Genomic DNA, 16,534 nt, shown 5'->3' on the forward strand with positions numbered 1-16,534 from the left:
AAAATGAAACCCAGGAACAGGCGTGTGACGTTGAAAAGAGTTACATTTTATAAATATCCGAAGCTGCCTCATGATGTACACAAAGAATACACGCACAGAGGCCGGGTGTAATATTATACAACAAAATCTGAGTTTGAAAACGCTGACAGTTACATCACCAATTGATTGAAAAATATTTGAATTTATAACCATGCGAAACGAGGGTAGAGTTCAAAGTGTAACGTTAGTAATTTCCATTCAAAATGGGAAAACGAGAGGAGAAAAGTTTATTTTCATGACGAAAATGAACAACTAGGCATTTGGAATATTGATAAGGGGCTCCCTTTATGTTACATCATATACATATACTATGCAGCACTTGTGAAGCCTTCCAACATTTCCAGTTCTGTATAATATGTAAAAGACGAAGACATCTAACCATCAGTGTATAACAGAAGAGTAGCATTCAGTAACACACTGAATGGCATATTATATCACAGCATTTACGTTATAATGACTACGAAAAGCGCGGTTGGGAAATATATTTCAATAATTTTTTTTTGTTCCTTCGTCTATTTTCTGCCACAGAAAGAAATGGTTGAAGCGCTATAGAATGGCTGTGTGCTAATGAGCAATTGAAAATGAAATTGTTTGTAGCTCCCCCGAACGAGAAAAAGCATTCTAGCTGGCTGCCAACATATAAACACATAAAAGAGGCGCTCTTACGTCTTTATATTTTGCATAATTATAACAGTTATGTGCGGTTTCACATTAAACAACCGTTAATTGGAATGAGAAAATGACGACAACCGATGGCAGAATATTGTACCTTTGACGGGAAGGTTGACCCATTTTTTCATTCGATGTTTCAACGTATCTTTTTTCCCATTTTTTGTTTGTTTGTATTTTCCTCGATATTTTCCTTATTTACCTGTTTAAACTTGACGCAACCGTTTCAGTACGTCTTGATTCGGTTCGGTTTTATATTCTTGTCTTTGAGCGAAAATGTTCCTAGTTGAACAAAATCGTTTCCGGTCTGAAGTGTGTTCTGTTCAGCGCGCTCGTGGTACTCAAAGCATTCATTCTATAGTTATCTTGTAGTCAAACTGAATTTAAAATCGTTTTTATGATGGGTTGAATGCATTGACTATTTTTGGAAAAACGTTGTACTAGATTTTCCATAATTTTCACAGAACTTTCCTAGCGTTTCCAGCATTTTCCTAATTTTTACAGAATTTCCCTAATTTTTCAAGAATTTTCCTAATTTTCACAAAATTTCGCTAATTTTACCAAATGGAACAATTTGGGACAAATCTGGAAAATGTGTGAAAATCTAGGAAAAACTCTTTCCAAAAAAAGGCCCTGGTCTCATGTACTATTTGTCGCCTGGCAATTTGTATCGGGTCTTCGAAGAAATTAATTAAAAATCTCAAAACTATCTACTTGTGTGGTGACAGGAAGGGGTGAGGAATGACTGAAAATGCTGTTACGGAAATTTAAAACTTTTTTTTAGGAAGTGTGTTAAAGAAGTGGCAGGTCACAATTTTTTCTTGTACGTATACGTAATAGAAGCAAGTGCTAAATAAAGTTTTTTTTTGTGTATCATATTTCCTGCCTTGGACATGCTCAAGTATAACGACCAATTTAATCGAGTAAAACAGTTCGTTGGCGTGATAATAAACAGTTTGGGTAGACTGGTCGATCTAATCTTATCCACTTTTTCATTATCGAAATCTCCGAAACATCGATTGATTCGTTCATCAGAGATTGAACGAAGAGACAAACTTTCATTTGGAAAGAATAATGTCTTGTCGATATACATCATAATTCGAAAGCATTTAATGTGTCAAATGTCCATAATAAAATATCCTTTATAGCGTATTTTGTCTATTTACAGGCGACAAGTGAGACAGGTGAAATCGGCCAATAACTTTTTTATTGATTGTGTTACTCCGAACATGAGTCGTGTGATAAAATGAAGTGGTAGAAATTGTCTGAACAATAAACAGACAAATATGATGGCCGTGGAAGACTCGAAGTTTTCCACTGATTTCCAATGTTTAAAAAGCTTCAAGCCTTTGCTTCCTTTTAGTAAATAAATTAGAAATCACTCGATTGCAGAACTCTTGCATGTTCTACTTTTTTTATAATTTTCTCGAAATCAAGAAACTTCGAGAAAGCTATTCAGATTTACTCGGTTTTTGGAAATTTTCTTGACTTACTAAAATTCAAGAAAATAGAATTTTTTTGGTTATGAATTAAATTATTGGTATATAAGTTGCTGGAAATGGTGAATTTGTACAAACCATTTCCCGAAACTACCAGTGTTGAAATCTGTTAACGAGTACTGCTCTTCTTTAGATATGGTTTCATACAGCAAAATGTTTGTTGTTCTTACTAAGAAAATGGAAGATCTTGCGTCAATATAAAATATTAAAATAAGTGGAGACAACGGAAGTTATGGATAATGATGGCATGACTACCGTGACAGTCTAAGCTCAAAAAATACAAGCAATCCAAATTGGAAAATATTTTTAGACTTCCAATACTTCCAATACGCCTCTCTGTAACTGTTATAAGCTAACCGATAACTGATTCGCATTGCAAATTCATCTGTTATCGATAAATGCGACAAAAATAATGACAAGCTCTGGGTAAAATGGTCGTTTATATAGTAAAGCGCATGTTAAACAAGTTGAAGTAGCAGATTTGAAATCAACCGATAAAAAATACTTTGATCGATGGAAGTTATAAACCCGATAACGATACTGGACATATGCTTGACGTCTGTGACAGGTTAAGAGACCTTTACACTTCTCTGTCATTTGTGTTAGATATTTTAAGATCTTAACTGGAGATAAAGTTCAATTTTTGCGAAACTTCGACTGTATTTGGCTTCGCTGGTAGAAGCGTTACGGATAGTTTTGTAATTAGAATATGAAGGACTTGAGTCGCTCTTTCTTCTTTCATTTAAATTTTCCATTTATACAAAAAGAAAACGAAAATTTCTGGTAAAAAGTGTCCATCAGGAGCTTTGATCACCCACTCTCATGTGAATTAAGTTTTCTTGGTACATCAAACTGTTCCATAATGCAGCCCAAGGTCCGAGGAGCATTTCTCACACGCATCCAACCAACCACAAACTCAACTCCTTCTTAAAAGTAAACCAAAGTCGTATTTCATGTAAGAAGTAAAGTCGGGAAAATTATCATTGGAAAGCTGAGGTATTAAGCAACTCCGTAAATTAAATTTAAGGTAAAAAAATTAAAATGGTCGAAATTTCTTTGGTGACATTTTAGAAATTGCCCTATCTCTTACAACCAATAGACCCTCCAGCGCAAGTTTTTATATTTTTAGGAAGTACCGAGTCTAAGCCTTCCTATGGTACACTAAACCGTGTTTGCTGATGCGCGCAGGCGTTATTAGTGAGAAAATTTTTCTTAATACAGTCACTGAAGTCAGTACAGCCAACAGCCCGACGTATTTGATAGCTTATGTGATCGGCCTAGTCTATCACTACAATCCCCTAAAATTTGAACGAAGTCGACCCCTTATTACCCGAGATAGTCAGGGTGAAAAAATTTTCACCTGAAAACCACCGATTTTTCAAACAGCTCTACCACGAAAACAACAATTCCGAGAGAGGCGAGATATACCTCGTTGAACTCGTAATGAAGCAAGGATTCGTCAAAAATCCGGATGGCATGGCTAGCCGATTGTTCGAAGATTTCGATATATCACTCTTAAAATTTATAATTGAACTTTGTATTCGTATGAAATAAATAAATCTTCGGTTTCGACTATTTTGCTAACTGCTTAGCAAGAGTAAGTACCGTCTAAAAATAAAAAATTGATTTTTGAGACACCAATCACGCTTCGATAAGATTTTTTTTGAAAAAAATTATTTGTGGTTCGTTTTACAGAGCGTAGTTGCTTTGTATTCCTTTCGCTATACTATAAAGTGTAACCAAAAAGTGAATGAGAACCAAATTGTCCTATGATAGGGGCCGTTCATAAATTACGTAACGCTAGAGGGGGGAGGGGGGGGTATGAGGCAAGCGTTACGGTTCTAACAAAATTGGGTCAAACTTGACCCTTTTAGCGTTACAGACCCGGGGGGGGGGGTCTGAAAAATGTTGATTTTTGCGTTACGTAATTTATGAACGGCCCCATAGGACACGCAATTTTGTGCAGGACCTCTGATTTTGGTCAATGTCTCAAAAAAAAAAAAAAATGCCAAAAATAGGAATTGACTGTAGCTAATACCTTCAGTTCAGGCTAAAAACTTTTCCTCGTCAAAATAAAAATACCCAAACAAGGATGTGCGCTTCTATTCTCACACCTACCGGAATTTCCGATAAAATCATTTCACTTTTGTCGAATCTGCGAACTTACCTCGAAATCTAGAAACGTCAGACGGTCAGACCTCTTTTCATATAAATCGTCAATTTTTCGAAGACATCACTTCAACACATTCGAAAATCTTACTGGTCTTGTTGCAACACTTTTTTTTCTCTCGTCCAGCTCTTAAGAAATCCAGTTAGTTATTCTGCTCGTGAGTTCCGAATCGTCAATCGCCAAAACACAAAATAAAAATTTTCCGGTTGGTTCTTTTTATATTCAATTTATAGCTTTATTTTTCAAATTGTAATAAAGTTTTTCCTCTCATTATTTGGACTGCATATCACAGTGTATCTTCAGTTTAGATTGTAAATATATAAACATCATTTTAAGTGTACAATGTGTGTTGTGTGTGTGTTTATGTTTGTGTGTGTGTGGGTTTTTTTTTCTTTGTGACAGTATAGAAATATACATCAAACCGGATAAGGTGTGAAAAAGGACGAAATAAACAAGGAGAAGAAAATGTTGAAGAAAACGAAAAAAAAACTCAAAGTTTTTTTTGTTAGACAATGTAGAAAGGAGCTTGTAACAGAAGAGCTTTGTGTTTTGTGTGAATTTTTGTTGTTGTTTTGTTTTGTTTTTTTCTTTCCATTTTTGTTAATTGATTTAATTTATAATTTTCGCACAGTTTAAATTCACTATATTCCCATTCATAATACGTACTATTTTGATGCGTATTGGTTGTTTTTCTGTGTGTCGGTTCTCTTGAAGGCTTAAATCTACATTTGAACATTGTCAAAATGATAAACAACAATTTCTCGCTAAGCATAAAGTAAATGAAAAAAATTTCTCTGTTGTCATATTCTCAGTATTTCTGGGAGACGAGATATTACAAACTGACATGTCACGCACATTTTGACAGTTTCGAATTTCGTAATTTTTTTGGGAGAAAAATTCTCCCGGAATATAATTTCGCACTTATGACAGAGATGTACGTACATTCAATCAAGGCGCCGATTGTCATGAATTTAAGAACTCGTAACTTGAAAGTTGTCACCTTAAAAGTTGCGAATCGTATGGACCGCTATCAGCATTAGAATAGTCTGTTTTCATTCCGTTTTGCCTCCATGTACGTGACAGTTGCATGTTGTATATTGTATGAAATGCCAACTGTCATGTACACGGAGACAACGGAATGAAAACGGTTGACTGTGAATTCAGACTTAAGGTGACAACTGTCAAGTTACGAGTTCTTAAATTCACTAGAATTGGCGCCGAAACTTTTAAATTAGTAAAGCTTCTCGATGCCAATAGATTTAGAGATTTGAATTGATGTTGGTTTAATTTCTGCTTGTATACGCGAATGCAAATATCTTCCATGCGAGCGCGTTTCTATATCAAAAGCTGTTTGATTGGAAAGCCATGCATGGTGAAAAGATGGTTTACAAAATTTAGTTGTTTATGCTGGACGCCGCAGATTGAATGAGTGAACAGTAATGTCTCAATGGCTATCGTAAGTGACTATTTTTAGGAAAACATTTTGCAATATTTTCCTAGATTTTCCAAAATTTTGTTTTGAAAAATGTAGGAAAATTCGGGAAATGTTCAAGAAAATGTTTTCTCACAAATAGAGACAATCTCCGGGACATGCTACTGTAAATTTTAGAGACGGAACGGTCGACGAAATCACAAACTTTAGACCTGTGTTTGTCGTAGATTGGAGAGAGAACATCTCACTCTGTCGAATGGTCGAAGATCGCGCAAAAAACCGACACAGTCATTGTAGTCATGTCACTTGCGTCAATTCGTTTGTTTAACGTTTTTCGTCAGTGGAACAAATTTTCATTTTCGAAAATCGACTTTTTCAACACATTTTTGGCGAACGGTGCCATTTTTTCTGTCGGAACGGTCTGGATTAGTGCGAAATGCATTTAAATTCAGAATTTTGACTTTTAAGGTCAACAGAGTCATTAGGATTTTTGTTTGTTTTAGGCTTTCGTCATTTCATTGTCAACTTCTGCTGGGTGTTCCATTTTGTTGAGGATAGATGGAACTGGGAGCCATTCTTAACCAGAGTCTTTTTTGAAAATTAAATTCTTGAAAATTCTGACAATTCTCAGATTTTTAGAATTTTTTCAAAAAAAGTTTTCAAAAATTTTAGGAGTTCAACTCAATTCTTCGATTTAATTTTTTTTAGGAATGAAACTCCTAAAACTCCAAAAATTCTCTTCTTAAAAAATTCCTAAAATTCTTAAAAGAAATTTCCAGAAGGCTTTGAAGCTAAACACGTAATTACGCCATGAAATGTGATGCGATGAAGTTCTCATTCTGAATTTTAAGACAAAACGGCCGTAATCAATTTTCATCACGAAATTTCGTAAAATCTCATCTCCCAGAAATATTAGGAATAGAACCTGTGCGTAACAATTTAAATCTTGTCGTAACAACAGTCGTTCAAAAAAAGTAAAATTTTGTTTCTCGAACTAGTGCAGAAAATGAAAAAATTTTCAGATTTTTTTTTACTAATTTCGATTAGTAATTTTTTTGTGTATATAAAGAGGGTTCACATAGTTTCGACTAACGTGTAACGTAAAACTAAATACTAACAAAATGTTTTTTCGCTTCTATTTATAATTAATAATAAAGAAGAAAAGAAAAAAGATATTAATTTACCATCCATTTCATCATTGACATAAAATTTAAGGATTTTTTTTGATCATTTTTCGTTCATAAAAAATATTCCGAGATGAAAATAAAAAGTTGTAAATTCAAAATTAATATAAAAAAAACTTAACAAAATTTTGTCGATTTAAACAATTTTTGGTTTTTTGTTCATCCAAATTGACTAAAATTATGAAAAAAAAAATTGATTTCTTAATATCCACCTTCTTCACCATGATTCACACCCATTTCCATTTAACAGAGTTCATAATTTACAGTTTTGACAAGATGTTGAATCGATCAATAAAAAAAGATTTTTTTTAAATTTAAACAATTCACTGCAAAAATAGTGTTGATGGACTGAGATAATAAAATTTTCTTCTTTTTTTGAATAATTTTTTGTTAAAGAAATCTAATTGTCGACGATTCCCAGCCAGAAAATTAAATTAAAAAAATTTGAACAGAAAAAAAACTTTGAAGAAATACAAATAATGAAAATAGGGAAATAAACAGTTTAGATGCATTTGACTTCGACTTTCATTCAAAAAACAATTCGACAAAAAAATTCTCTCTTTTCACTGTGTGTATGTGTGTGTTTGAGACCCATTCTGTGGGCGGTTGTGTGTGTGTTTGACGGTGTTTATGATTCAATATGATTTTCTACAACGAATCGGTGGATTTACAATTGATTGATTTTTTCTTCGTTTACATTGAACACCAAATCATAACCGGGAACGACATTGCTCTACTCGACGACGTTTACCAATATAGCGCGCAAAGAAAAAAAAACTTACAGGAAAATTCATAGTGAAGAAGGATGGTTGTGACAATGAAATGGTAAATTTTTTGTGTGTTTGTGTTACGAAAAACCAATGCCAAAAATTGATTTTTGTTTTCTCTCTTGTTCTCGATTAATTTTCTCGATATAAAAAAAATATTTTTCTTTTTCTCTCTAAATTTACGAAAAGTTTTCTTTTAACAATAAAAATTTTCTCTTCTTACACAAAAGCAGAATGTGTTCATTATTTAACATTCAATGTAATGTGTGTGTATGTGGGTATGTGTTATACATATCTCGATATAATAATTTTCTTGTTTTTTTGTTTATATTTCAATTTGTTTTTTGTTTTTAATTGGTTTGATTTTTATAAAAATATAGGGGGGATGATGTGTTATTGGTGGTAAAATCAAAATCATAAGGATAAACAAAGTCCCTTCCAATCAGACTCTCTTTTTTTTCATTTTATACAAAAAAACAAAAAAATGTTTTCTCTATCTAAATTCTCTCAATTTTTCATCAAAATTTTCTCTTTTTTTACTTTTCGTTTTAAATTTTTACAAAGTTGTTTCTCTTCTTCATTTTTGTGTTCTAATAAATTTTCTTCTTCTGCTTCTCAATTTAATTAATTTCTTGATTTAATTTCTCCTCCTCCATTTCCTCTCTATTTTGTGTTTATTGGGTGTGTGTAATTTTTCCTCCTCTCCTTTCTCTCTATCTCTCATCTCTCTTTTATTTTTTCACTAATAAAAACATAACCTAGTAAGGCTTCGAGGCATCTTTTGGCTTTTTCAATTGCACTTTCAGCCTCTTCGTGCCAATTTGAAAACCATGCATTGCCTTTATAGCTGCATGGGCTGAATCATTGTTGTCGAACGATACAAATCCAAAGCATTTGGACAGATTGGTCTTCTTATCGATGAACACCTTTGCGGAGATAACGTTACCGAATGGCAAAAATGTTGATGCCAGATCGGTGTCGGTAAATTCTTGCGGCAAATGGTAGATGAATAAGTTGGCACCATCTGGTCCTAGTGTAAGTGTGTGGAGAAAAGAAAAAAATGAAATAAAGCAAAACAAAGCATTTTATCTGTAAGATGAAATGGGCCCACACGTTTCGTCTGTCTCACGATAAACTAGCGTAGACTTTTAAACACAATGAAATTCCATTGTGTTTTTGGGAGATACGTCAGTTTGTCACGAGATAGACGGTTTATACTGGGTGCAACCTTCGCAGGGAATAATACATTACGTCCTTGTTTGGAGGTTTTTATTTTGCCGAGAGGGAGGTTTGCAGCCAGAGCCGAAGGCGAGGGAAATAATCCTGCGTGGCAAAATAAAAATCTCCAAACAAGGACGTAAGGTGTTTTACTTGCGAAGCTCTACGAAAATGAAAATTGTTGCAAGTGTCAACGGTGTGCCCCTTGCGAAAAATTCTTTTCACTCTCGCAGGGTGTTAGAAGTAAAATTCTTTACAGAAATCTTGTGACAATTAGCGTCAGTTATTACACTGTAATACAGTCGTCCTATTGGCGATTTTGACGCTAAAACTTAACAGATGGTAGAACTTTCCATATCTTTGAGCCTCTTCAAAATTCAATTTATTTATTCTATGCGTCGTAGCCTTCACGGAGCAGAACGAAATCCCTTTTAATTGGCTTTTTGCGGCAAGGGTTGCGACGAGTACAAAAGAATGTATTAGGTAGAAATGGTACGTAGAAAACAATGTCATCTCTTCGAACGTGAAAATTGTCAATAAAGTTTTGAATCTTCCTTGTCATAGTCTTAAGAATTCTTGAGTCTAACAGAGCATAGAGTGTCATGGTTGGCTAACTTCTGAAGAACTAATTTGGCTTTCATCAATTAAACAAATCTGGTCTCGACTGTGGTTTAATGCATGGCTAATTTGTAGCACAAAAAGATGAAATGTAAAGAACAAAATTGAAATGGAACTGAGGTGACCATTGAATCTAGTGAGAACTGCGACGAGGTCTACGGTAGGCGACTGGTGAACATTGAGTTCGTTTGATAAATGCTCTAAGATAAGATTAAACTTCGAAACGTACAGCTGCCTTTCAATAAATTACGGAAAGACGGACCCACATCTTCGATCTTACTATCTGTTTTATGACAGACAATTCCTTAATTTTTACCAATTTTTCCTACAATTTCCGTCTTTTTCTTAAAATTTACGCTATTTTCCCGAAAAATGTTTTAGGAAAAATATTGGAAAATTGGCATAGCGTAGGGAAAAATTGGAAAAATCTTTTAATCAAATGGGTCCCGGTTCAAATGATTGTTTTGTCTTATCGCTGGTACGAACGACCTCAGTCAAATTTAGAGCGGCTGACAAAATGCGCGAGGTGGTATTGAGGCAAAATTAAATTCTTTTTTAAAACTTCACTTTTTTGAGACATAACGCTTAAAAAAACGTTTTGCGTTCAAAAGGTTAAAATGGACGTACCTAACTACTGACACCAGTCACAGACTCACTACAAAAAAAATCCTGTGCGAACAATCAATAGTTATGACATAGATGGAGACCCAAAACATTGAGCCTTAGAATCCACAAATTCCGTAGAATATCCACATCGGCAGAAACACCTTTCACACATTGATGAAACAATTTATTTCTCGGCTCGACACGGCGCTTCTGTTATCGTAATTTCAATTTTACAAACGAAGGAAAAAAAACCTCGACAAAAAAAAGGGAAAACATTTTTACATGAAGAAAACGACATTTTTCCATTTTCATTGCAACCGGGAAAAGGAAATAAAAATTTATGTTATTGCGGTTCGGATAACGTGTGTGTGTTTGCACAGTACACTGTGTATAACATACGTATATATAATAACACGGTGTAAGAGCATAAGTACACATGATTCATATATTACATATGTATAATGTGTAGTACAGTAGTACACAACTGTAGAGAGCAAAGAAAAGGCCCAAACCAAATGTGAAAGTAAAAAATAAACAAATCGCGCAATCGATAAGCGTATTAATGTTCGGTTGAAAAGAAATATTTACCTTCGACTTGTTTTCCTGCGGCTGCTGCAGCTGCTGCCGTTAACGAAACATTTGCCAGCGGTGAGGTAGAAAGTGCCGATTGACCGAATGGTGGTGGTAGACCCGCTGACGTTACATACGGTGAAAGAGCATTCGCCTCAGACCCTGTAAATAGAAATTGAATTGTTTTTTCTCGATTACTTTCCGATTTTATTAATTTTTTAAAAAGTGTTCGAAGACCGGACCCGATTTAGGTCGGTCGATTCTGTTTACAATGTTTTCTGTTCTAAAATAGGAAAGAATTTTTTTTTTGAACAAACAAGCAAAACGTCGTTACAAGCAATTTGTGTTAAATAATAAATTCGATTTTGTTTTCAATTACCAGGCAATAAGGAGCGCAGTTGTTATGAGAGCGAATTGTAAATAATGCAATCGACGAATTACAACTAAAATTGAAACGAATATGTGATTACGTTGAACGGTAACTCTTAACGGATACGGGGACAAACGTACTGAATAAGTTATGAGGCCCCTCATTATATCCACGCAATATTTTTTTTCCTTTGATTAGAAAAACGTCCATAAAGACGGCACACCTTTCATGGTCATTGGCCCATGAAAACAAAATGAAATGAAATAAAAAACAACCGGAGAAAATGAAATTTGGTTTCTTTTAACAAAAAGCGACCGGACGGTGTTTGCTTTTTATACACAATCCAATCGGTGGATCGAATAACAAAGATTGTTGTGAATGTTAAAATATTTACACGGTTGTGTAAATCCATTCTCTGGACATTAGGCGGGGGGTGACCGATTATTGTTGTGGGGTATTGAAGTTGAACGAAGAAATATTGATTAGATGGTGAAAGCTTGGCGTTGTTATATTGTTCCATTAAAGACCAGAGTCTTAAACTAGACGGAAATGGCTCTAAGACATGTTCAACGCTAAGCGAACTTTGCTGGGCAACTTTCTCTGTAACCGACACAAATATTTCGAAGCAAATTTTTTAAGTTTTTCCAGTGACTTTCCCATATTTATGTAGATTTTCCCACATTTTCTTAGTTTTTCCTTCATTTTCACATTTTCCAATATTTTCCAGTTGTTTCATAGATTTTCCCACATTTTCCTAGGATTTCCTACATTTTCTTAGATTTTCACATACATTTCCACATTTTTGTAGATTTCCTACATTTTCCTAGACTTTCCCACATTTTCCTTTATTTTCAAAACAAATATTTTTGGAAACATTTGAAATTTTTTAACATTTTTAGAAAATTTCTGGAAAGTCTAGAAAAATTTCGGGAAAAACTAGGAAAATATAAAACGTTTTCCCAAAAATAGTCAGTCGGAATTTCTATTCAAAGAGTGAAATCAATTCCCAAATTCATTTTCAGACTTTACACAGGTCTAACTCTATTGCATAGTTTTCCCAATCCTATGCATCTCATTAAGTACACACTTCGTGTGAGTCTATTCTCATGCTATCCACTCAACTCTTAAAGAACGCCCCCACAACATCGCCGCACACAAATAAATGAAAATTTAAATGAATCGGAAAACGTTCCAAAACCCGTACTGTCTTTCACTTATTTCACCCGCACACACCGTTGTGTTCATTAGATATTCGAACTTAATTTAAATTTTCATCTCTAGCATTCGAGATGGTAATAAACTTATCGAAAACCACACAAATTGGATGCATGAGATGATGATCGAAATTCAATATGAATTTTCGCACACGGACAATCGACCGGATTATGCAAAGCAAGCAATTGGTAAGAGCCACTCACTCTATCTGTTGACGCTGTTGAAATTGGCAATCAACAATTAGATGGAAGAAATGAATTGTTTATTGTGTGTCCCACCTACCAGTCATACCATTTAATTCGCCCTCAAGGACTTATTTAAATGAACATCCGATTCACTGAAATCATAGAACCGTCTATCAGACATTTTAAATGTCGCTGCAAATTTAATTTACGATTGTTCTCTGGCTCAATGTGTGCATGTACATTGTACAATCATTTAACCATAATTGCCAGCGATAAAATGTTGATTTCCTGCAGTGTACCCTCGTCCAACTTTCTTATCTTATCATCACCTTCAGCTAAACAAAAGTTCTATGTGTTCGTTGCGAATTAAAATGTTGGACCTAACCCAACGAACAGCGGCAAAATGAATTGCGGAGGAAAAGTGTACAGCGCTTTCAATGCACGAGCATAAACCTATTTTGTATGTACACGTAAAACATGTGTATAAATACGAGACATACACATAACTGAGAAATGGATGTGGGGCATATCATGTGATGTGCGAGGATTAAGGAATGTATAGCTCAGTGCACCGCACACACATGATATTCCATTTTGTGTGGGCCTCCCAAGAGTCTAATATGTATTTTTCAGTTGTGACGTGTTCCTCTTCTTCTTCGCCATTATTTATATTATATTTCACATCCGTATCCGCCGTACGTATATAGAGAGCTACACCGTAGTTATTCGCCAGTGTAACGAAATATAAAATATGTTTTTACGTTGTGGTCACATATCAACAAGTCTGAAACGATACGACCGACGGATAAAATGTGTCTGGGTTATATACGTTTTATAATCTTCCCAATTTTTTTTGTTGGTTTTTCGTATTTTGTCGTCATACTATCCGCGGTGGAAGCAGAGCCTAGTTTTGAGAAAATATTTTCCGGAACTTATTTGATTTTTCGAAATTTCCTGAAAAATTTCTCGAATTTTCTCGAAATCATTTTCAATACTGCGAGAAAATGAAAAAAAATCGAAAAATTCAAGAAAGAAATTTCTTAAAAAACCAAAAAGTTTGGAAAATTATTTCTTGAAATTTCTCTCAATTTCTGGAAAACCCCATCGAATTTCCCGAATTTTCTTGAAAATAATTTCGAGAAAATCAAGAAGATTCCACAAAGTTTTTAAAGAAATTTCGAGAAAATCTAGAAAAAAAAATCCTCAAAAATAGGCTCTGACTCGCAGAGCTCAACTATTTGTTTAGTTTTCCAAATCGTTCCCATTCCTTACATGGTAAATGGTACGAGTAAATATAAACCGGCGAACATAAATATTTGCTCTGAAATTGTTTTGTGTTTTGATGGAGAAAAACAACCGTAGAAACTGAATGCGACTTCTTCCATGCGACAGTGGCAAAATGGAAAGCTTGCATTTTTCATCGGCCAAAGTTCGAAAGTTGGAGCATGGAGCAGTGGAGGTGTAAGTTAATGATGGAAGTTGGTTCGGGTTTTTATTTTCGCCGGTAATAAGTCGACAACAAGTTGAGATATAGACAGACAGTTTGGTTATTTCTTTCGTTGCATTTGGAAGTGTTATGTGCATGGTGTTTACGATGCATCCAAACAAAAACTTAGAAATTGTTGTAGCAAAATAAATGGACGACAGAAGATGTTGCACAGCTAAAGTTTTGAAATTTTAGCATTGGCTTCTTGAACTACAGTAAGAAGAGTTAGTTCTCTGATAAATCATTTGTGAAAAGTGAAATGTGGATTTGAGGTCATGCTTTTATTATGTTGTTCGTATAATGGTAATCAGTGGGGATCTTTATATTTCCTGAATGTGCCTGCCAGCGGACCGAAATAGCAAAACGTTTCGGAATTAATGTAAAACCTGAAAACCCTTAACGTATCGCCATTTATATACAATGTACCAGGGGCTCTGAAGATTTCAATCTTTACGATGAAATTAATTTTGTTCAAACCTTCACACTTCACACACATAAAAACCACCTAAAACGACGAACATCCCTCCAGAGCTGTAATTCCTTCCAAACATATTGCCGGAGTAAATTTCCAATACTTAAAACATTTTTCGACTAGAACTTTGTTCCACATAAAATATATATATACGGCTGGTGCGGGCGGGTTGGATGGGGGGAGCACACCATTGAATTTAATATGGGAATTCGAAATGAATTACCGAAAAGCTGCCGAGCGCAAAAGAAGACAATTTAAACTATAGACACAACTAACGGAGAATGTAAGCATAGAGAGAGAGAGAGAGAGAGACACGGCAAGATAAACCGGGAACATTTCCCGTTTGGAAGTAATTTCGAATTGAAATTCGATTTAATGCGAATGATGCAATTGCGGAACAAACTGGGGAAAATATGGTGTGCAGACAAAGTTTGTGTGTAATAAACCGAAAGTTAGCAAGTGAATTTAAGTTGGGTAGCTGGGTTATACGACCATAAACGCTTTATGTACGCATCGTAGCCCATGATAAACATTTTGTTAAATAACAACAACAAAATAATCCAAATAACAGAAGACGAGAAAATATGAACCGGGGACGGGAGGAGAGAGAGAGCTATCAACAAAAAACATTAGGATTTTTTTTGTGTGTGTCCCGCCATCAAGCCTAATCCGACAAACTCAACGGACCAAAAGAAGAAGCTTTGCTGTTATCACTGTTTATTATCTTTTTATTATTCCAAGAATACACAACTTTAGCCATACCATAAATACTTCGCACACACATACGATGATTTCATATCCCTCCCAGAGCTAACACACAGCACCGCATATCGCATAATAAATATAATATACACTCCATCATCATCTCGCACTGCTGCTGATATATGTAACATTCTAACGGAAAATATTTTTAGTCTTTCTCGTCGGTTATATCCCCAGCCACGCAATTGAGTAATAAAAAAATTATGAACTTAACCACATAGCATACAGCATTACACACAAAAAAAAGAACGAATCGTCGAAAGAAAAATAACACAATAAAGCACTTTTCCAGATGCTTTTAAGCTTATAAATGTTAGAAGTGAAGCAAGGAATGACGAGAAGAAGAAGAAAAAAAATTGGTAAAATAAAAAATAATAAATTCTCTATCTAACAATAAAGGAAATTGAAGTTGAAATGACAGGTGTTTTGAATTCGTATAATTTTATCCATAAAATTATAAGGCCGAAATGGAATGGAAACGAATAAAAGCGACGATGGAAAAAAATGGAAAAATAGCAAGAACGAAAAAAAAAATAAACGGCAGGACGATTGTGAAAAGAATAAAAAAAAAAATTATTATTTGTGATCCTATGCTTATAAGAGGCTATAATAAGGGGCCATAATAACAATTTTTTTGTTAATGGCATGATTTGAAACTTTTCAATTGGTTTAATGAGAAATAAATTGGATTTTGTATAAATGATGAGATAAGGTAGATAATTTCTTTCTTTCTTTTTTTTCTGCCATTGTGGAAACAAAAACGACTTCATTTTCAAACGAGCGAGGGGATTTTTTATTTTTATTTTTTTACTTTCACTGGAATGGATTTATAGGGATCGGAACAATTTCAATTCAAATAAATTTTATTCTACACAACATAAGACACCATTATGATACGTACGTGTGTGTATGAATGAATGGTAACGTTGATATCGTAAGAGGAATTGGTCTCGAATTGTCAGGTCTTAAAATTTCACAAATTCTCTAAAAATTAGAATTGCGGGCAATTCCTATAAGGAAATGCTGTTTGGAAACTACAGCTCAAATGTAATAGATTTTTGTAGAATTTTATTACATTTCGTCACAAAATTACTAATGTCAGCGCTCCATTTATTTGTGAATCAACTTCACTGCTATGACCTTTCGCGGATATTTACCAAAATGAAGTTTTTCCCCCAAAAAATAAAGCAGAAAGAATGATATACTGAAAAAATTGTGGCACCTCTGCAGACCAACCAAAATTCTTGACAAAAACATTCACTTATCAAATGT

General features: G+C 34.4%; 1 protein-coding gene across 8 annotated transcripts in view; it reads right to left on the reverse strand.

Annotated features, from left to right (window-relative positions):
* Window positions 1–7,144: 7,144 nt before the first annotated feature.
* The window catches only part of LOC119079053 (CUGBP Elav-like family member 1), a 158,141-nt gene continuing 148,751 nt past the window's right edge, over window positions 7,145–16,534 (reverse strand). For 4 of the 8 annotated variants that reach the window (XM_037186852.1, XM_037186851.1, XM_037186857.1 and 1 more), the window contains 2 exons: window positions 10,791–10,934; window positions 7,925–8,790 (listed from right to left, as the gene is read on the reverse strand). In XM_037186852.1, the coding sequence (XP_037042747.1) occupies window positions 8,519–8,790; window positions 10,791–10,934 (416 nt within the window). In that variant the 3' untranslated portion in view covers window positions 7,925–8,518. Of the gene's footprint in view, window positions 8,791–10,790; window positions 10,935–16,534 lie in introns of all 8 variants that reach the window. The other 4 variants (XM_037186858.1, XM_037186856.1, XM_037186854.1 and 1 more) reach the window with 3 other exon arrangements.

The sequence above is a fragment of the Bradysia coprophila genome, unplaced genomic scaffold, assembly GCF_014529535.1.
Source record: "Bradysia coprophila strain Holo2 unplaced genomic scaffold, BU_Bcop_v1 contig_297, whole genome shotgun sequence".
Lineage (NCBI taxonomy): Eukaryota > Metazoa > Arthropoda > Insecta > Diptera > Sciaridae > Bradysia > Bradysia coprophila.